The sequence below is a fragment of the Trichoplusia ni genome, chromosome 1, assembly GCF_003590095.1.
Source record: "Trichoplusia ni isolate ovarian cell line Hi5 chromosome 1, tn1, whole genome shotgun sequence".
NCBI lineage: Eukaryota > Metazoa > Arthropoda > Insecta > Lepidoptera > Noctuidae > Trichoplusia > Trichoplusia ni.
The window spans coordinates 7,007,439-7,029,755 of NC_039478.1; the positions used below are offsets into that span (position 1 = coordinate 7,007,439).

Genomic DNA, 22,317 nt, shown 5'->3' on the forward strand with positions numbered 1-22,317 from the left:
GTTTTCTCTGTCTCAAGTTGTAATGTGCACGCAGTTTACTACATTGAATGATGATGTACGCAAAGAAACTGTTTACAACATAAAAGGCCACAACAGTTATTATTATGAGGCTATTGATACTAATAGGATAAGAACACATGTAAAAAAACGATTTCAAGTTTCTTTAAATTATTTATTTATGGAACCTCGTTTAATTGAAATGGGGTGGCTAAATTAGCTCCATCTTTTATAATCCTACTACTATTATAAAGGCGAAAGTTTGTAAGTATGGATGTATGGATGTTTGTTACTCTTTCACGTAAAAACTACTGAATGGATTTGAATGGAACTTTACCACAATATAGCTTATACATCAGAATAACACATAGGCTACAATTTTTGAGGTTTCTAATGTGAGGTCGTAAAAAAACACATTTTTTGCGCTTACATTGCAAACGCTGACTGAATCCTACAAGATAGACCAAAACAATGTACTACAGTATTGTACAACTTAAAAAGGTCTACAAAAAAGTTCGTGATGGTATATGTTTATCTCTTAGGAATAACCCACAATAACCATTTTTTATTGAGCTGAAGTCCACGCGAACGAAGTCGCGGGCAAAAGCTAGTATCTTAATAATTATTATAAGATTGATCAGAGTCGTTTCGCTCATTTAAAGTATGCGGTAAGTACTTACGTCGGTCGTAGGAACAGCCGCACAATAATTAAAATTAAAATTCTATGATCATAATATATTATGAAATTTATTCTGCATTAGTATCTAAGAGAATAACGGAGTTCCAGACAGGAATAGAAAGTAAGTAATAATTTAATTAGTAATAAGTCATAATAATATGGTAAGAGACCCTAAAACGATGGGATATAGAGTTTAATTATTGAAAACCTTTTATATCCGATACGTTTGGTCGTTCGTTCGACCGAACGAACATAGGTACATACACAACGCGGTAATATTTACCAATTCAGCCAAGGAAACCTTACTAAACATAAAGAAAAAATTTGTTGAAACAAAATTCATTAAAAAATCATACGTGGTCCTTCTTACTCCCTCAGTTGGAGTAAATACCTATTTATTGTTCATGACAAAAGTGCATTCGCATTTTTCCTTTGTTTTTTAATAAAAATCATAAATTGTTGGTGAAAAATACCTATCCTTAAACAACGTGTTCTACATTGACGTCATACAAAATCAATTTATGGATTCTATTTATTGCTCCAGCGGGTTCAATCAGATAATTATTTTACGCGCGGGGACAAATTTTCTTGTGCAGCTGTGTCCAGTGATAATACTGGCAACACAACACGCCTGAAACTACTTGATCCTAGAGAATTTATACTAACTATGATTTAGAATATCATTTATAATCCTGAAATTCGTAACGATGTAAGTATTTAATGTTGTATGAGAACACTACGGAAACCCTGGGAAAATGTGAATTAATATTAATCGCTTAGCGATAAGTGAACAAGCGTGAAGATTTAAGAAGAGGTGCCACTTAATTCGAAAGTAAATGTGTTTATAAAAAGTATATGTTGTATTCCAATACAACGAAAACGCATAATTGGGTAAGCATACTGGGTAACAATGAAAAATATTAGGATTACATATATAAACACGTCTATTATGGCCGTAGTTATGTTTACAATTTAGAAAATATCCTGAAATAATGTTTAACCCAAGGATCTAGATCATTCGAGCTACAAAGAAATCTTTTTGCGTGTGGGAAGCTGAAAATTGAATGCGTTCTAGCGCCTAATATGCGTTAGATCGACACAGTTCCGAAGCTGTATAAAAGGCGGTCCCAGATCTTCACAATTCAGTTCGGAAGCGACCGCCAACGGTACACTTCCAACGAATTCATCGCGACAGGAAGAAGTCTCAAAAAATATAGTACACAGTTACTATGAATTACTGGCGTTTACTACTACTTGCGGTAGTCGCGGTTTTTCAACCGATTGCAACGTTCACCGAGCGTAACCTCGTTGATGGAAGGCAAGAGTGTTGTGAGCGTCAACCAAGCACCGCTTTTCGCGATACGAAGACTTTACTTCATGGACGCCACTACCCCGAAACTACATCTGCTCTGCGCCTTCTAAACGACCGTACAGAAATTCGTGAGCATCGTCGGTATGCACTGAGACAGCGTGAATCTGTTATCAGTCGCCTTTCCCGAGGAAGATCCATACGAGACGGCGAAGAGAGGTCTGCAAGATACCCTGCGGTAACAGCCAGATCATCTCGAGTTGAAAGTCGCTTCGAAAGATCTGATAACCATCTGAATCGCGGAGGTCTGGAAACTAACGACAAGGACAGAATTTTTGATAACGTTCGGGATTTAAAATACGAAACTCGAAGGGTAGTCGATCGTTCACCCAGGGATGCCGAAGACCGACGTAATACTCAGGACGATTCCCTGCGTTATATTTCAACCAGAAACAGCGTAAACCGTCTTAGTGATGAGCGTCCATCTAAATCTGAAATGCGAGAAGGAACTAGGCTGAGAAAGTTGCGGTTTGCGCCGAACAGAGAAACTCGTGATATGATAAGGCAGACAAGGGACAGCGCAACTATCTATTTGACTAGTCGTTCTTTTGTTGAACGGGATAGGTTAAGCGTTGCACGACGTGAATCATTAACTCATCGTATAACAAGCGCCAATATTAATGAACGCCGAGAATCGGAGCGTCTGGGTGACCAAAGGCAAATGATTTCTGAAAATACCAGGCTAACCGAAAGGATCCGACTCGAATCAAGGGAAGAAGAGAACAAAGAAAACCGTCACCATGCTACCCAACGATCTCTTACCAAAAGGTTTGAACGATCTTCTAAGGCTGAAAACTTTAGGGACTCTGAATTGACAAGAGAAAATGCTGACCGGAGATTCGAAAGAGTTCAGGTTGCCCGCAGGGATAACAGAGAAGCTATGACACGAGATGTTAGTGCCAGGGATGACATAAGGAAAAATACTTTCCGTCGTATGTCTCAAAGAGCCGAGCGAAGAAATAACCCTGAATCAAGGAATAACAGGATCCAAGTAGAAATTCGTGAAGGAGCGAGAGACGAAAGGGTTTCTCGTGATGCTAGAGTTACAGAACGTCGAATTTCTCGTGAAACATTTCAGATGGATCGAGTTGCGAATACGCTAAATGGCAGGAATATCGATGAACGCCGAGAAACCAGCCGAGCACGGGATGTCCGGGCTAACGAGATGGAAAATACAAACCGTCGCATGTCTCAAGAGAGATTTCAGGTGGAACGAAGAATTACACGTGAGGCAAGCATTCGAAATCTAGACGAAAGAAATTTCGATGATCGTCAACAAGTACGAGACGAAAATATTTCTCGAGACACTCGGGACAACAATAGACAAATGTCACCAGAGAGGCTAGAACGAAAAAATGGCCGTGAAACAAACGTAAGGAATATTTTAAATGAAAGGAATGTTGATGAGCGTCGAGAGGTGAGAGATGAGAGGATGACTCGAGGAGCTCGGGAAAACACAGACCGTCGCATGTCTCGAGAGAGATCACAGAGCGAGCGGCGTAATGTACGTGATACGCGAGTTACGAATACCGTGAATGAAAGGAATTTAGATGACCGACAAGAAGTAAGAGATCAAAGGATTTCTCGAGATGCTATGGCCGACAAGACAGAAAACACTGACCGTCGGATGGGTCGCGAGAGACTTCAGGTCGAACGTCGGAATACTCGTGAGGCACGAATTATAAATATCCTCGCCGAAAGAAATGCAAATGATCGTCGAGAGTTCCGAGACGAAAAAATGTCTCGAGATGTTAGGGCTGACAGTATTAAAAATACTGACCGTCGGATTGCTCGTGAGAGATTACAGGTCGAACGCAGAAATACTCGTGAGGCACGAATTATAGATACCCTTACCGAAAGGAAAGTTGATGAAAGTCGAGAGGCCAAAGATGAAAGGATGTCTCGAGATATTAGGGCCGTTAAAAAAGAATACACTGAACGACGAATGGCTCGCGAGAGACTTCAAGTCGAACGTAGGAATAATCGTGAGGCACGAATTATGAATACTCTTGCTGAGAGAAACGCTGATGAACGTCAGGAGGCTAGAGACGAAAGGACGGCTCGAGACGTTAGGGCTGACAATAAGGAAAATACTGACCGTCGAATGACCCGCGAAAGGTTACAACTCGAACGTGGAAATATTCGTGAGGCACGACTAAGCGCAAATGTTGAAAATCGCCGTTTAGAGAGTAGAGAAAACGCTAACCGCCGAATGGGTCGTGAAAGATTACAAGTCGAACATAGAAATAGTATTGAAGCACGTGACGAACGTCGTGAAATAAGAGCTGAAAGGAAAATCCGAGAAGCTAGGGCTGAAAGCCGAGAACATACAGACCGTCGAATATCCCATGAAAGAGAACAAGGTGATCAGAGAACCGACCGCTTAAAAGACAGAAATGTTGACAGTCCCCGTGAAGACAGGAGGATGGCTCGAAACGCTAGGAATGGCGATGAACGTCGTGAAATGAGAGCTGAGAGGATAATCCGAGAAGCTAGGGCTGACAGTCGGGAAAATACAGTCCGTCGAGTGTCGCGTGAAAGGGTACAAGTAGAACGAAGGATTGATCGGTCCAGAGATAGCGTTAATGAAAGGACTATTGATGGTCGCCGTGAAGTAAGAGATAAGAGGATGAATCGTGACTCCCGAGATAATGCAAGGGTAACTTCAGAGCGACAAGAAAGTCGTGAAGATAATCAAATTGGTCGTGTATCCAGTGACAATAGAAACACTCGAAATGTGCGGTTATCTCGACAAATTCGTGAGATCAAAGAACGGCGATCAGAATCACGATTAAACAGAGTAGTTGCTATTGATAGAGCAGACCGAAGAGCCCGTTCAGCCGACCGTCAAAACTACGGAGAAATTAAGGCAGAAAGCGGCAGATTTGACCGTCGTGATCAAAATGAAAATCGGGACCGTGAAGAAGTGGGCCGATCACGAAACGTTAGGACAATCGCTAACATTAATGGCAAAACTGAAAATGAGGACGCCATGAGTGGATCCTGGCAATACGTCTTATACTCATTGCAAGGCGCATACTTGTGTGCTCTGTTCATAAAAATGATGACTCCAAGCATTCCCGAAAAGAGCAAAATGATGTATGTATTAAATTCGCCAAGCACCTCTTTTCAGTATTCACATTATAAGCGTCTAAAAAACTGTTTTGTTTCCAGGTCCCGCTGGTTACCCGCGACTTCTTACTACAATCCCATCAAGGTGGACTAAGCTATGAAACTATGTAATTCTACTAAACATTTTAATCAATACTTATCTTGTAGATTTTATTAGATTCAATGTTATGATCTCTATTCTAATGTATTATTCATAAAGAAATAAATATTGTGTGTTATAATACTTTTTTATTATTTATCCCCAAGATATCCAACGAAACCCTAACTTTCTACAGCCAATGTAACTTTGCACACTTACTAATTGCAGTAGCCTTGGTGATCAATTCCAATAATTTATCTTTTTCTCTTGTGCTACTCACATTAATGATTCAGTAATTAATAATAACACACAGCGCCAACGCATAAATGAGTAGAACCATTTCTCTTACACTTTTAATTAAATTGAAAATGAAACCCATTTTTACAAAAATCTGATTTATTTTCCTTAAAAATAAAATTTTACGCACATACTATATTAAAGTTGAACACATTTACAGATCTAATGTATCTTTCTTCTTGTGTTGTCCTTCATACCAGGCCTTTGAAATCATTCTCTTCATGTCATCATCACCAGTTTCATACCTGTTAGTAAATAAACATATTATATAACCATCATAAATTATTGACCAGAAAAACTGCTTATCATTTTATTGTCACTTTAATCTGACTAATATGATTCTAATATAACATTATCAAGATATTTCATCCAAACAATAAAAATGCAATAGTGATCATTCAATCCTGTTCTAGAATTGGAATTTAGATGAAATTATAAATAACAAACAATTTTTCATATATATCATAGTCTTCTTAAGGTTGTAAGGGTCACCTTACAAGATAATGCATGTTTATCATTAGAATACTAGCCATATATTGAAATGATAGTAGATATATTTAAATGAATGACAGAATGGGCATCAAAACAAGATTTGTAATACAATACTGTTTCCAAATGAATGTCAACTAAAGAAATATTCTTTGCTTTGTTCAAGGCTTGCATTGAAGTCATATAAACTAAAAAATCTATAAAGTGAGTAAAAAATCTATAAAGTGAAAGTAGATTTCTCTTATTTAACAAGTTTCAGTATTACCTTACATTATACATTTTTAAGGTGCGTATAGGAGTAACAATAAACTTTAATTACCAACTATCAAATAGAGATATGATTGTATCACTTACATGTTCTTCATGAGGCTCATGATCGACTCCTGTGGGTCAGACTTGTCCATGTCAGGAGTTGGTGGCTTCATCTTGTTGTTGCGCTGATCTTCAGTCTTCTTCTCAAGTTCCGTCATGTGAGACCATTTTACATTAGGATGGGATTTTGCCAGGAATATCACTACCATATCTGTAAGAAGTCATATTTTAGTATGTAAAATGCTTGTAGACTGTGTTTAATTTTTAATTCTTCAAATTGACATTTTATTAGACCTAGAATTACAATTGAACAAATTGCATCCAAATTTCGTTATTTTTCACTGGCTAATATAATATATTATAAATTCACAACATAATCATATTTAACTTTAAAATAAATCTTAAACAAGTATTTTCATTCTTACCAGTCTTCTGCTTCCAGTAGCTCTCTTCAACATTGATGGAGTCCAGCAGTTTGTTGATAACAAGGAGGTAGTCTTTATTATCCAAATCTTTAACATGTAATTCCATAGACTTTTCTGTGAGTTTACAGAATACTTGATCTTTTGGTAAAGATTGCACATCCTTTAATGTTACGAATATTTTGATGAATTTGTCCGACTGATCCCAACCTGAAAATTAATATTCATATTCTCATAAGAAATCCAGAATCTTATTTCTTAATTAGGTATGGTAGCTGATTTTTAAATTGTCTTTTGTAAGTTTTAGGCATCTAGATATTAGGCTTTCATATCAAAACTTTAAAACCTAAGATGTTTCATATCTCAACATAGTACATTAGAGCATCTTTCATAATGTATTTATTCCAAGGTTAGTATAGAATACTGAATACTACATTGATATTCAGCTTGTGAATAGTATAATTTTAAGATGGTAGAATTTATACTTTGTTGCAAGTCATCTTCACTTCCATAAGATTACTTACCATATCCGTTTAATTTAATTTGATATCTCTTGCTCTGAGCAGGCGCTGTTGAAGGTGCCGGGGTGGATTCAGCCTGAGCATTCTTCGCAATGGTTTCCTTTATTTTAATCAATTCGGTTTCCAATTTTCTCACTTCTAATGAGATTAAATCTTGAGCACGCTTCCTTTTCGCCAGTTTCAACAGCTCATTCAGCTCATCGACATCGCTTCGTAACTGTATACAAATAAATATATTTATCTTAATAGGTTATTCGGCATGTTATTGAATTGATGATGAATATATAAAACTAGAACCTACCTCCTTCATCCTTGCTTCAGACATTTTGGAAAACTATAGTTTTTCAAGACACAATATAATGAATCACTGTAAATAATATATTGACGCTATTCTCTACTTGTAATAAGCAATTTATTGCACTTTGAAGTTTTAACTTTAACCACAACACACTGCTGTCTGACCAGATTTCAATGAATGAATGATTGAGTGTAAAATTTGCTAGGGCAGCAGTTCTAGAACTTTAATGTTGAATGAATTACTTGGTAGAAAATTCTATAACCTTCGATCAATGTTGCCATATATATTACTAAATTTGATTAGGTCCATGAATTTTAGCTAGAAATCAAAAGTTGGATGTACTTAATCAAAAAAATCAAGGCTGAATGGTGTATTTATTTGGATTAAAGGGGATTAACTGAAATGTTTTCGGGATTTTTATCGTTTTATTTATTGTTATAATTGTATCATTTCTTACGACCCGCGCCGCAATTTTGCGAAATTGGGATCGGAATACAGTTTTGTTTACGAGATTTATTTTCGAATGATTTTACGGGCGAGAAAACTTTAAAAAACTTTCGAGTTTAAAAAGTTATTAGTTTCTTAAAAGCATGTGTTCTAGGATTAATACGATGCCAAGCTATCTAAAAAAGGACGGCGGTGGTACTTAAATAATAGACTTGAATGCACATGGAATTATTTATTGAATAAGATACATAGGTAGGATGATGATTAATGGCATATAAACGATAATTACTACAGTGAGATTAAGCAATAACATCGTCGCAGATAGTTCAGTTCTTTCGGTGGGCGCGGTTGCGACGCATGTTGGTTTGGCACTGAGGGCAGTACCATTTGCCTTTCGGTGGGGCAGTGATGCCGACGCACGGGTAGTGGAACCACTCGTACGGACACTGCAAAAGATAAAATACATTTGTTTGTATACAATTACCAAATGAATGAAGTAAATTCGCTGAGGAATTAAAACTTACGTCCTGATTATCGCAAGCAACCATGTCTCCATAAGACACCTGGTTGCAGATACAATAACGAGGTTCATTGGGGTCATAAGTCCATTCCTCTTCCATTGGTTCTTCTATAGCAACGTTGTTGACGACAGTGTTCATGGCCCTAAAAAACAAGAACAGATAGGAATTGTTTGGTACATTTTGATGAAAATGATTATATTTTTTGGCAATATTGGTTTTTAATCTATTTTCTAGTCTACTACAACCCATGAAAATATTTATTTATAGGTATAGTGAGACGTAAACAGATATATTATGTGTGTCGACAAAATAATGACAAATATAAAAGTTCTTGGAACATACACAACAGTAGGCGAAGATGAACGGCTAGCAGCCGATGCGACAGCTTGCGTGCTTGTGTGGGCACCCACACTGGAAGAGCTGTAGCTGTTGCTTTTCCTGGAACAAAAATAGTCGGTAAATTAAGCCATTAATGAGCTACTTGCGAATATTCTCAAACCAAGGAAGGAATATTCAAGTGTTTTCAACGAAGTTTGTAAAGAAGAAAACACTTAAACCTTTTTTTTCTGTTACTTACTTTTGTTTGTTCCTTTTGGTTGAAGAAGCCGAATTATTATGACCATGAGAGGTAGTGTGATGGCCATGAACACTGTTACTCGGAGTGTGGCTTGAAGACATACCATGACCTGTAAAAGTACAAATATTTAGTACTCTGAACTTACGTTATATTTTAGAGTAGCATTGAAAGGACGTGAAGCCCTCTATCCCTACTAATATTATAAATGCGAAAGTAACTCTGTCTGTCTGTTACGCTTTTACGTCTAAACCACTGAACGGATTTTAATGAAATTTGGTACAGAGATAGGATTGACCTTGAGAAACAACATAGGATAGTTTTTGTCCCGGACTTTTGAAGAGTTCTCTTGGAAACGCGATAAAACCGACCTCGACCCGGTAAAGCCGTGGGCAAAAAGCTAGTAATGGCATAAAGAAAGCAAATATAGATGGATTATAAGAGGGCAGGGTTAGCAGAAAATCATATCGGATACTAAAAGCTATGTGTTACCATGATCATGGTGTGTGTGATGAGTCTGCAGCGCAGCATGGTGAGCCAGCTCTCCTCCAGCAACAGCTTCATATGACGCCTTCAGGGAGGCTGTACGGCGGCCATATTGCATCTAGAATAAATATAAATCATATATTATTTATTATTTAAATAAGAGGCAATCCTCACTGACTCTTTTCTTTTGGTAATGTTAAAAATTTAAAACTCATGTTCTGATTCCCAAGAATCTTGGCTACAAAAAGTAGATTTATATCTGGAAGGGACGAATAAGGTCAGAATGCTTACCTGTTGCGTGGCTGCTATAGCTTGACTGGCTGCAGCAGCTATAGCACTACCAGCATGTCCGAGAGAATAGGATTCGCGTCCCAAAGCAGCCTGTTAAAAATAAAAATAAATTTATTTACAAGTAAAAACTACTAATTTGACTGTAATATGTTGCTTAAGAACAGGTCATAAGGCAATGTTTTGTGTATAACATTTTTTCGAAAGTATGTACTTTCAGTTATAATCGGAGTGGTTCAAGTCAATTAAGACGTCAGAATATTATCGTCATAATGAAAACTGCATCAAATTAACTCCTACCTGTATGGCAGAGTCCATTCTAGATAGATTCCCAGAGGAATGACCGCGGGACTCACGGTTCCCCCAGCTATCACGACGCTTTTCAGCTCGGATTCTGTACCTGTTACATGTGACGACAGTTAAAAACATTGAACTCAGAAACCATTAAACAATTTATTTGGAAATAAGGGTCTATAAATTCATGACAAACTTCTTGGTTGCTATATTTTTTATCCATTCACTTTTATGTACCAAATATGTTTGTATTGCTTCACATTCATATTATCCCCCATATAGAACATAGAAAAACTAGATTCCATTCATTCATAATTTATTTTACCTACTTATACTAGATGCCAAAAAAATTTAGGAACTTAAATTAGTTGTTCTGACCCATAAAACAACATACCTGTTATCCTTGTAATGATTGTTGTTTGATGTGCTGGTGTGATTGGTGTTTACATCTAAATCTAGTGAGCGCTTCTCAAGAAGTTCAGTTATTCCCTTATTATCTGCTTCTAGTTCACATTTAAACTTATGCAGCTCCGTGTCTGTAAAATACATACAAATAAGTTTGATTCATAAGGTGAGAGTCATAAGTTTGCTTTAATTTGTTTAGAGAGATCCATTATATTTACCCAATCTTCGCAAATATCTGTCAACTAAGTCATACATCTGATTAGCCAGTGCCATCTTTTCATCAGCTTCTTCAAGAGTTTTATTGTAGCCTCGCTTGATGTCTGTAAATTCTGTGTTTGCCTGTTCAGTATTTATATCTCCACGTCTACATCCACCAAACAGAGTACGCACTCTTTTCTCTAATGTATCCATGTTATCTGTTGATAGGTATGAAAATTTAATTTAGTTTTGCATTTTTTTAACATTTAATTTAACTAAGTACTATGCAATCTTATTTATTAACACTTACTTTGAACTGATAAATCCATTTCTCGCATTTCAGTAAACCTATCTCTCAGTTCTTGAGGGAGATGTTCAATCACTGGAAAATAAATAAATAATAAAGTTAACACTTGACCGCAATGCATATTTTTAAACTTCCGCGCCACTTTATTAGGTACGCCACAAGGCTACCAACATATTTGTCAGGGTATTACGTCATAGGAGAAGAACAAAGGACATCTTACTTTCTAAGTAATCTTCAAGGTACAGCATTTTGGTGAGTTGTTTTAACGTATTATATATATTAAGACTTAAAAGAACTTAGATCTTCACGCAAAAGAACCAGAAGAACGAAAATTCACAATTAAACTACGCAGTATTGACGTGTACAATATACGACGTCACGCCAAGGGAATTTTTGTAACTAGTGTAGTGGCGAAGGCGTTCTCAATCATTTTGTCGATATCGATAGTTTTTAGGGAAAATAATTATGTTGATTTGTATAATATTATTGTCAACGGTATGTAACATTTTAATTTGTGAGTTTTAAATTAAAGCAAAATTTGTATGGCAAGTTACTATTGCTTATTAAAGCTGCTAAATTATAAGAACCATTTTAAATTAACGTATCTTAATTGGCTTAAGAACATAAAATTAATACTTGTTTTTTTAAAATGATAATGTTTGACACGTATAATGTTTTTAGGCATCATGATTTTATTTCCATATAATGTACGTAAATTTCACTGTACTACATTTTATAATTCCTAATTCGCATTACTTGTGTCAGAGTAGAGAGTCAGAGGTCAGGTAACTTTTTTTTATATATATTTTGTTTCAGTATCATTAACGTTAGGTTTATCTGTCACTTATGATATTTTATTACATTAGGAATTCATTTAAAAAATAATTAACTAAGGCTTCTGTAGATATGTCTACTAAAGAAAATCGACATACAATGTACTATTATCGCTCATCACTACACTAGAAGCGTGCACAATGCTACCAACCAAAAGTTTGAAAAGTTGCGTTCGGATATACTGTACTGTCGATGATTTTCGAAGCGTTCAAAATAATTTAAACTTTTCAAAATTTGTATTTTAATAATTAATTAATTTATGTGTCATATGTGTGAAATGAAATATAACTTAAATACTATAACTTAATTATACTTAGGCACAGGTTCGTTCCCAGCATAGGCAAAGTACCAATGTGACTTTTTCAAAATTATATTACTTATATACCTACTTTCTGGTGAAGGAAAACACCGTGAAGACACCTAGATTCCAAAAATTGGAATCTGAAAGCGCGAACCTGCGGGGAGCTAGCATGGTGATCAAGGCTCAAACTTTCCCTATGCGGGACCTTCATAACTTTGCCCAGCTGTGGGACGTATGTAGGCTGGTATTATGTATCAGTTTTGGTTACTAAAGTGTATTTTTGTTGCAGTTACTAAAATGATTCGAAGACCATTGACGGAAATTACTTTGAAATTAGATGATTTGCAAGAATATGAAGCTTTCCGAAGGGAACAGGGGAACAACTCATCTTCGGCAGCTGAAATGCAAGAAGATACACCAAAATCCTTAGGCTTGGGAACAAAAACTACTGAAGAAATACATAATAGAATTGGTTATGCCCCCAAGAAAAAGCCTAGCGGCCCTAGCACAGTTTAGGGTTAATAAAACAAACTTATGCGTAGTAGCTTTTTATTTGCATTCCAAAAAAATGTGAAGAAGAACAAAAATTCTTACGTTTTAAAATTATGCGCAAAACGTCTTATGCCTATTAAAACTATGAATAGGTGAAGATTGTGAATAAGATATTAAAATGCAGTGTCTTACAAAAAGAATCAATGTAAATCTTTATTTAATTAATGTTTATCTTAAGCTGCTTAATATAATGAATGTTTTGATATGGTAATCGTTGTTTTTTTTGTCCAATTAATCGTTGTACGGGTGCATTACTTTGTTGGGGCTCGGCCCGGGAATATTATCATTTGTCGTAAAATCAATACGGCGCTTCTTGTTACGACGGCGCCACAGCAAACAGCACAATCTGAAAAAAAAAACAGAATTATTTGATTTTGCAACTGTATCATTATTCTAATATTAACTCTTTCTCGCCCTTATATGGAGAACTTGACCACTTGACCGTACTTACATTTTCTTATCTGGTAATAAGTAAGTCTATTTAATAAAAAAATATCAAAAGGTCTTTTGAATTTGAACTTTTGTAAGTTTTGATTTGAAGTTAATCCAAATGAGCAACAGCATACCTCAAAGTTAGGAAATAGACTATTTCAGCGACGCTCAGAATAGAAAAGCCCATGAACAGTCCGAGCAGGCCACCGCAATTGGCTAGGAAATCAGTTTGACCATACAGTTCCGAGCGACGAGATGTGATGAATTGGGCCTCCTTGAAGAACACCATCACGCGAGAGTATGTTAGGCTGAAACAGTTTAAAATGTACGGCGTTATTTAACGGCATAGTTCAAAGATCCTAGCTTTTCTTTCGGCAGGCTATCACGAAGTTGGGAAACTACACGTGGAGCAATCTGTTGAGTAGTCTTCAAGTGAATGAATTTGTTTTTAACAAGTTATAATGTCTTACTTAAAGTACAAAACGAAGCTGTACAATCAATTGCTGAAATTTTAATGTTCATTGACATTAATCTTTCATTGGCTCAATGATATTGAATTTAAGTGATTCATACAAAGTATTTTTACGGGGTGGAACATTCCTTTTTTGTTTTACAACATTACCAAGAAGGTATTGACCGACAGATTTATTTTTGAGAGGTCGTTAACTTGAAATCAGTCGTGTGTGGAACACAAAATTACACTTTGCGATATGAATATGGAATTTAATAAGAACTTTTATTATGGCATCATTTGGATGAAAATGTAGAAACTTTTTGGTGTGATTAAAAACAATATGTGAAACAGATATTTTAACATAACATAGACATTAACTGAACTACTATTCATAAATTAATAACAAGGCCTACGATTAACTGCCTAGTTGTTGTAAATTCATGAAGAGCGGACGTAACATTTTCCGTAGGACTAGCTAGTTCCTGCCGTTCATCCTGTTTTTTTTTTACAGAAAACCCTACCTCTACAAAATATTCATAGGTTCGCAGCCAGTCATCCGTGCGACGTATGCCAGAATAGATTAGGTACTCATAAAGGTACTAGGTAAACTTCATTTAACATTCTACCCACAACATTACATCAAACCAATCCACCGACATAACTTAAGCTGACTTCACTATTGTAGCAAATTATTAACTCACAAATATAGTAATCCCCTATTCATTAATTTAGGCTGAATTATTTTTAGGTGGGAGGACCGTTTTGTGGTAGAAGTAGTATCGACTGTAGGTTAGGCATTCAAATTCTTTTGTCTGAGCTGTCAAATTCACAAAATAGAATAGATCATGGACATAATTTATAGACAGATATTTTTGTTTGCCGTGCTCCAATGAATATGCCATAACGATTTTGCAACAGTTCATTGAAACAAGATCATATTTGTGTGGTTACATCACCTTAATTATACTTATTTCAGAAGAGAATTTAAACGAAGCACTTTAAATAAAAACTATTTACCTAAAAACCTGTTCTTTTTACGTAATTGATCCAGTTGTAAACTGGGGCCATCGGTATTATGAACTCTTAAAATAATTGCGGAAAGAGCCCGACTGTAATTTTTGAATCCGTTAACCTTAGAACTTCAACATAGCTAAATCGGAGAAAGCATACTAGTAACTGGTTCGACACTGCTATTAGATTTCTGTGTTTTATATTTCGGTATATTCACGTAAATTTTAAGCATCTCAGAGTTCCTGTTGAATCTTCCACTAGATTACAATGACACAAATTACATTTTGATAGTATTTAGTACTTACATCATTTAATAATGACACAAATTAAGTATAGAAAACAAGATCTTCTCACTCACTCCTTTAATTCCTCAGAGACATTAACCAATCTGTATGCTCTGAATATGGCGGCCCAGTCGTAGTCAGCTTGTGACGTTTCTGCCTCGTATTCGATCGAAGTGCAGGCCGGCAGACATTGGCATTTAGATGAAACCTTTAGGGCTTCTCCGAGATTATCAGTGTCGTTGCTAGCGTGACCGTCGAGGCCTGACTGAATTGAAATAGTCACCAGTTCCACTGCGAAGGGTGAGAGTGTATTAAGAAGGATACTGTATCACAAAAATAATAATAAATTATGCTATATGAATCATCTTTTTTAATCAAAGGTCAATATTTTGTCCATTTCTAAATTGAAATGCACTTTACTGCAATAGACATTTGTCTACACCTGTTATTTTGAAATCGAAGGAGGCTCAATCAGTCATCTACACCGTATAATTGTATCTTTCTCTCTTTACTTATATAGGGCGTATAAATGTTGTTAAGATTTGGAAAGCTAGGTATACTGTCAGTTCGATTGATAGAAATACAACGTTATATTTATGACCGACTTACTTTGAGCTGCTTTTATACATTCTCGGCTGCCAGCATTGCAGACCTCCATATTTGGCCCATCTGGAACGCAAAATGCATTTTTAAGCAGTGTTGCAAAATACTGAACGGCGAACGCTCTATAAACTAGAATTGTGTATTTTTATGTAGGTGCTTGTATGTGGGTATGGAATACCTAATATAATGTAGGATGGAGGTATCAGATATGGTATGGAAAATGACTTGTATCTAATCGTTTATTACTTACGTACTTGGACACCTAGTTAGGGATCTTTACCCGGATTGTGTCGGGACAAGCTACTTACAAGGCATTCCAAAATGCACGCATCCACAGCGAGTGTAAGTAAAGTTCGATAAACACTCCATCTCGCAATTAGCTTGAGTGTACACTTTGAAGTATTGGAGATAGCGCTCGCTTGGAAAATAGCATTGTCGCCTGTGAACAAGTAAAAGTAACATTTTTATGGGTATTAAACTATCTCATACACTTGCCATAGAGCAATAAGCAAGGTGCATTTACTAACTACGACTATTGGATTATTGTAGCTTTAAATATTTTTATTTATCTATACGCCTTCAGATAATTGGAAATGAGAAAAGTCCATTAGTGCGCGTCTATCTCACAAACTCATATACTGGGACCCAATTCCGCTATTTATGAATGAATGGCAAAATAGTGTCGAATTTAATCCAATTGACAATTGCCATTCATACATCGGTCATTGTAATTAGCAGAATCGGGACCCTGGTAAGTACCTAGTAATGAAATATTAGTAGGGTTTTCTTATGATACCCATGTGGGTTTTTGACCCAATTAAAGCATAATGAAAGTAAAAATGTCATTTTTGCCCCTGGGCAGCTCTTATCAATCTATTAATTAATTAAGTAAACATACGCTACGACTATACAATTTTTTCAATGCAAACTGCATTTGAGTCCACAATATATTATTTTCCCTTAGGAATGTATACATGTACGTATGCACATATGAGTTCATAAGGAAAGAATAATCGTACGCACCTGGTCGGTTCGTAAGGTCGAAGGCCGTAGGAAGTGGTCATCATTTTAGGTTTCACCGCGACCACTACTTCTTGCGATAGAGGCGATCGGAAGTACTGTTGGGAAAGCCTGGGCAGCTCAGCCGGGTTGTGTAACAATATCTATAATTTATTAGAGGAAGTGAAAAACTAGTTTCTTCAATCGTATTGTATAAATAAATAGTAATATCTTTACCTTGAAACCTTGTACTGGACCTCGGCAGAGGTAGTCCAAATCGATCCTTTTGGCTTTCAATAAGAATGTTAGCCCAGATTTTACACCATAGCCCTGAAAAAAAAAGGAACAGCTAAAGAAATTCGGTGAATATACCTTCCTAGCTTATTTATAACTTTGAGATAAATTAAAATAAAAACTGAAGGATATACCTAATGTTCTCATTAATTTATTGAAAGCTAAGCACATGAATACTTACTGCGCCTCTATGAGGATAGGTCTCAATGGGAGTTCCGCTTGCGTAACCTTCTTCTAAACTCCAGGACTCGGCTGTTTTATCATGCTCCAAATAAGGATAATCGCGATGCAAACTAGAGAGAAAGTCCAAAAATAAATACTAGGTATGAACTTTGAAGGCCTACCAAACATTTTTAAGTATCTATTTCATCTTAGTACGAATAGGGCACTTGCATTGACCTTTTTTTTCTGTATATACTTACTTGTTCAATCGGAACATTTCTTCGGGACCCAAAGTATTGAACGTATAACAGAGCCCCTCTTCTGTCAATACTGGAGAAAACAAATCGGAACAATTTTCACTGGGAATATCTTTCCATTTGCAACCAAAAAATACTTCAGTCAAGTTTGGCGATACCTACAATATTAATTAAAATAATTAATATCAAAATTATTATTGACAAGTGTTCAATAAAATTATATTTTCGCACCGATTTAATGTTGTTAACTGTGTCGACTCCTGAAGAAAATCTTCGCCCGTTTGATGGTGCAAGGTGGTCATCGCATACCATTGATATGTCCTCAAATAGATCTCGTCTAAAACGGAGAAAAGTGATGTTTGGGTTTGTTGTTGCACGACTTTAGGTTGGTGTTGGTCAGGACGCAGGTGTTTTAATTTAGTAACTGCGGATTTCATCACGCATCGAGATTGTCCTGCACGAATAACTCCCGCAATAATCCTTTTCTTATTAATTTTAATGACATACGTGTTTCAGAGTCAAATCGTCAGATAAAATAGCCCAGATATAATCCCGGATACGTGATGAAAAACGCACGATAGAATCACCCAAATAGGGAATAATAAATTGATTTTACGGTTTTTATTCAAGGATCATGGAAGGAAAAATGTAGTAGTAGAAAATGAGTAATCAAAAAGAACAGAGTAGGATGGATCCGATAACTTTGATCTGTACCTAGTATTGGAATTATTATGGTTAGTTTAAAAATAAAAATGGCCATTCTGAATTAACTCACTCGTGTTCCGTAAGATTTTCGCGATCATTAAGGTACAAGTGGTAGTATTCTGTAAAATTGAATTTCCTTTGCATTGCTTTCGTTTCAAAACACACCGTGACCGCTGGATAGGGAATCTACAAAATCAAAAGGACAATAGCATTTAAATAAATTAAAAACATCTAATATACTAGACAAAAATAAGAGATTCTCTTTATATGAATGCCTTTATCCAAGCATCCCAACAAAACAGCAGTTAAGATTATTTTATAAAAAGACATAGAGGAAAGTTACACATATTGCGTTTCTACGATCAGAAAAAAAATACGTAATTAAAATAATTTTATTATGTAACAACTCACCTGCCAAACTGGAGTCGGGTTTTCGGCAAAACTTACAATCACGGGACTTTCGTTCCATTTTATCCAGACTTTTCTAATCAAGCCCGCGCAAAGAACTACACAACATGTAAACATAAACAACCAAAAGATCCTGAAAACGTAATAAGTTCATTTTTTTTATTCTTTTTAACACATTCTGTAGTTGGCAGTACTTTTGTTTTGTTTTTAAAAAACATACAACTTTTTAAGCTTTAGAACTACTTACTTTTCTACATAGGTTCTTTCTTTTTCTCCGATGTATTTAAGGCCATGAAGATTAGAATTAGCTGTGTAGTCCACTAAGTAATCTTTTATGATGTTAGTTCTGTCTCTTTTTTTTGGTTTTTCAAGAGGTAGCTCATTGCTTAGGTCAGGGTATTTCACCGTGCTTTCCCCCCTAAAAATAAAAATAGTATTTAGGTCCGATATGATTAAAGTCTACGTTTTTTAAAAGAAGTTCACCTCGAGTGTCGCTTCATGATGCCAGGAAGAGACTACACCGAATGGAGTCAAAACAAAATATGTGGTTAATTTGGGCTTGGTACGAGAAAGTCATTCTGCCGTTAATGTTATCCCAAGGGACTCAGGTTTGCCAATTACTAAATTAAAATTTGTAGAATGCTGAGTAATCCGTTACATTTGTTAAATACATTATTTTAGTATGAATATTCAATTGTTAACGAGGTTCAAATGTAGAGTAGGTGACATTGTGACAATTTGTATTAAAAGTCATGCTAATTCGTGTAGTTCTATAAATGTAGTTAATGTTGTGTTCAGGCTAATCAAGTACTTATAACTAATGGGACTAGGGAATTAATTATGAACGACATTCGTTTACTGAAAATACATAACGATTAATGATGGAATATTCTATTTAATAACTATCGGAATTTTAAAAACTCTGGAGTATTAAATATGTATTTATGTTTCATAATGTATTTACTATATCCTTGTAGATAAAAGCTATTGCGCAATGAAGTTACTTTGATGTCCGTTTTGACCAGTTTTTTTGTTAATAAAACCAGTAACATTAAACTGAATTCAAACGATACAAGATTTAATCGTTGATAACTAACTTATTTGGTAAAACGAGGTCTTAATTTAGAAGTGAAATACAAAACTAAATTAAGCGTAGGTGGATGTGTGAAAAACACAGAGATTTAAGTGCTATTAAGAACTCTGACATAATATAAGTAAAAGCAATTCATGAGATTAAGTGAAAACTCTAACAATATTGTGAGGCTTCAATTTGTACATGCAAGACATGCCTCCGTCGAATTTCCCACGAGAGCTGACGACCTGTGAGTAACACAAATAGATACACGGTTATGACTTCATTAGGTAGGTACTATTTTTTATTTTAATTAGACATCCATCGGCCGCTGTCAAAAACTGCCAAAATTTGACACGCTATATATTTCCCCGAACGAAATATCTTGATAGCCATGTTGTAACAAACTGTGTTATATTCGGTAAGCATTATTATGTTTCTGTCATGACGTAATTACGTGTTGAATAAGGAAATATTTAACTAATTTTAATAGCTACTGGTAATCAATACGTTTAGAGTTGTAAACTTGGGAGGAAAGGAAGGAGGAAGGACGAAAAAGAGAGGAAAACCTCCTAAATGTTTTCGATAAATAAGTACTTATACTAAACCTGTTAAAAATAGCCTCAACGGGCGTTGCAGTGGTATTCATATTTCTCAGTTTGAGGAAGGAGTTGCTATTTTCGGGTTTCCATGTTTCATCCATTTTTAATTTGTTATACACATTCAGACACACCACATGCTATAGTAACATTTAAACTTTAACTAACGAAAAGTTTATCAGTGGTAGAGTCAGGGATTAATAAAAATAAAGTGGGAGTAATCATAGTTTATAACTGATACACACTTCCGCAACTGAGTATCAAGTCACTCATTTGTGCTCTATTTGGGATCGTTTGAAAAAAACATTTAAAATACTTAACCATTTTCTTTTTATCGGGGAAATGAAAATATAAAGCACTGGTAATTAAATTTGTTATTTAAGTTAATTAATGCAAATAAATCGTCGTGTTGGCCAAAACTGTAAAGATGGATTTTACACAGATTTAGTATCATATGCTCCTCTTAATTACTTCAATGATCTTATTGTAATACCGATATGCTTTTACGACACTAAAGACTAGTTCAAATATCGCAATTTGTAGTGAAATACGAAAAAATAAAGGCCGATGTAGAAGCAATAAATAACATAATATCCTAACTTGTGAATGCCCCAGCTAATTAAAACAGGCACCTACTTTAATGGCTATTGGTTTTAATTTTTATTATTGAATGGAAAATTCACAGAATATTCACCAGGGACATTAAAATAGTCTGTATATTTTTTATAGATGGATTAGGTAAAAGCTCTATGAGGTTTACTAATGGATGTATTAGCAATTACCCAGTAGGTAGGTAGTTTGTCTAACTAATAGCTATCAACTAAGTGGTTATTCTGTTTTAATTAGATATTCGTTTAAACAAATTTATTTACGTTAACCGCGATGAAATAAGGAAAGTTTAAATATGTAATGTAGGGTTAGCACGATACAGAGAATGCTACACTCATTTAACTATAAGTATCACTTGTTTTAATTCAAATAGAAACATTAAACAGTTCTGAAATAATCAGTTCAAACCTGTTCATGGACATGGATGATAATAAGGCCCTAGTCCTCATTATTTCACATTTAATTTGGCATTCCCTTGTAGGTGGAATCGGAGGATAATAATAGGATGCAGGTCTCGAATCCAATTCCCTATTGACTTTATGTTTTAGTTTTTTATTTCCCATTATAGCTCAGAACAACAAAATATGCTGTACTCTACTTTATTGACAGGCTGTAATAAAATTATTTATATAGCAAATTGTCCGCTCTATAATTTCAAGAGTCAGTGCTTGCAATCATTTCAAAACAAATATCTTTTTGGCCCTGAAAAGTGGTTAAACCTTAAAATGAACGGGTAGTTTGTTTTGCCGTTTTAAGGTAAAAGTTTTTGTTCAGGATCCCACTTCAAAACAAAACATTTCCTTCGGAAAAGTCATCCGGAAAAAAGCAGTGATAATCTTTAAAAACGCCTTGTATTATCAGATTCAAACTCGATGTAAAGTCACGGCCACTTTTCACAATGGGCTTGCGATCACCAATACAACAACATTTTACATTATTATGAAAAATAACAAAGTTTAAAGATCACTATATGTGTCAACTGTTCTTGAACCGGGTATAAAGTTCCAATAACGTAATGGAAAGGCCTGGCAAGGCGACTGCCCTGCTAAACAGAGCACAGTTTCTCATAGTTTGTCAACATGCATCATGCATAGACGATGTATAAGAACTATGATTGCGTGATACATTCGTTACCTATCTCATGAAGGAACGTTAATTGGCTAATTGTTGTTTGTATTATTCATATCAGCAACAATAGTTGTTTAACATTTGGATAGACCTTTTAGCTGCAACATTTGGTTTGAACGATGACCTCAAAGGGTTGAATCATCAATATGGGAAAAGTAAACACTGAATAGTTAACTAGCGAAATATCATCATGTCTTTAATGATATAATTTACAGTGTGTGTCTGACACTCTGATTAAGTCATGAACTAATGTTTCGTACAAAGATTTTAATGATGTACTTAGGATGAATATTTATGTAAATAGGATGAATTTATTTTATAGATTCAGAGAATTTTATCTAAAGGGTATCTACCCACTCTATCTATTTGTGGGGCGATTCTAATCTTTTGGTTATTTTCATTGTCTAATATTATTGAGTTTTCTTCGATTTTAAGATAAAAATTTTCCAATATATTACCTACTCTACATTTTTCGACAAGATTGTAAAATGATATTTT

At 35.4% G+C, this 22,317-nt stretch overlaps 4 protein-coding genes and 1 long non-coding RNA gene across 6 annotated transcripts; 2 read left to right on the forward strand and 3 right to left on the reverse strand.

Moving 5' to 3' along the window:
- Positions 1-1,162: 1,162 nt before the first annotated feature.
- Positions 1,163-5,558, forward strand: LOC113492351 (trichohyalin-like). The gene is made up of 2 exons (XM_026869827.1): positions 1,163-5,144; positions 5,220-5,558. Exons 1-2 carry the CDS (start codon positions 1,906-1,908, stop codon positions 5,269-5,271), a joined length of 3,291 nt encoding a protein of 1,096 aa, XP_026725628.1. The 5' UTR covers positions 1,163-1,905; the 3' UTR covers positions 5,272-5,558.
- Positions 5,559-5,634: 76 nt separating this feature from the next.
- LOC113492383 (calcyclin-binding protein-like) lies at positions 5,635-7,791 on the reverse strand. The gene is made up of 5 exons (XM_026869868.1): positions 7,599-7,791; positions 7,301-7,514; positions 6,780-6,986; positions 6,397-6,565; positions 5,635-5,798 (listed from the first exon to the last, which is right to left on the reverse strand). Exons 1-5 carry the CDS (start codon positions 7,620-7,622, stop codon positions 5,708-5,710), a joined length of 705 nt encoding a protein of 234 aa, XP_026725669.1. The 5' UTR covers positions 7,623-7,791; the 3' UTR covers positions 5,635-5,707.
- Positions 7,792-8,259: 468 nt separating this feature from the next.
- LOC113492374 (inhibitor of growth protein 3-like) lies at positions 8,260-11,520 on the reverse strand. The gene is made up of 11 exons (XM_026869857.1): positions 11,336-11,520; positions 11,119-11,190; positions 10,829-11,026; positions 10,600-10,741; positions 10,212-10,311; positions 9,915-10,004; positions 9,630-9,741; positions 9,141-9,249; positions 8,906-9,001; positions 8,567-8,705; positions 8,260-8,488 (listed from the first exon to the last, which is right to left on the reverse strand). Exons 1-11 carry the CDS (start codon positions 11,361-11,363, stop codon positions 8,369-8,371), a joined length of 1,206 nt encoding a protein of 401 aa, XP_026725658.1. The 5' UTR covers positions 11,364-11,520; the 3' UTR covers positions 8,260-8,368.
- On the forward strand, positions 11,235-13,013 carry LOC113492394. Its single transcript, XR_003400496.1, has 2 exons — positions 11,235-11,367; positions 12,540-13,013. It is a non-coding gene; the product is annotated as an uncharacterized LOC113492394 (long non-coding RNA).
- On the reverse strand, positions 12,931-22,199 carry LOC113492360 (pickpocket protein 28-like). 2 transcript variants are annotated; one of them, XM_026869838.1, is made up of 14 exons: positions 21,100-22,199; positions 18,659-18,829; positions 18,415-18,544; positions 18,074-18,189; positions 17,530-17,635; positions 17,302-17,456; positions 17,061-17,172; positions 16,823-16,915; positions 16,610-16,749; positions 15,895-16,025; positions 15,593-15,652; positions 15,058-15,274; positions 13,369-13,542; positions 12,931-13,148 (listed from the first exon to the last, which is right to left on the reverse strand). In XM_026869838.1, the coding sequence occupies exons 1-14, from the start codon at positions 21,252-21,254 to the stop codon at positions 13,034-13,036; spliced, it is 1,875 nt and encodes a 624-aa protein (XP_026725639.1). In that variant the 5' UTR covers positions 21,255-22,199; the 3' UTR covers positions 12,931-13,033. The 2 variants fall into 2 exon arrangements, with proteins under 2 accessions (XP_026725639.1, XP_026725648.1); XM_026869847.1 differs by lacking the exon at positions 21,100-22,199 and adding an exon at positions 20,092-20,388.
- Positions 22,200-22,317: the final 118 nt, after the last annotated feature.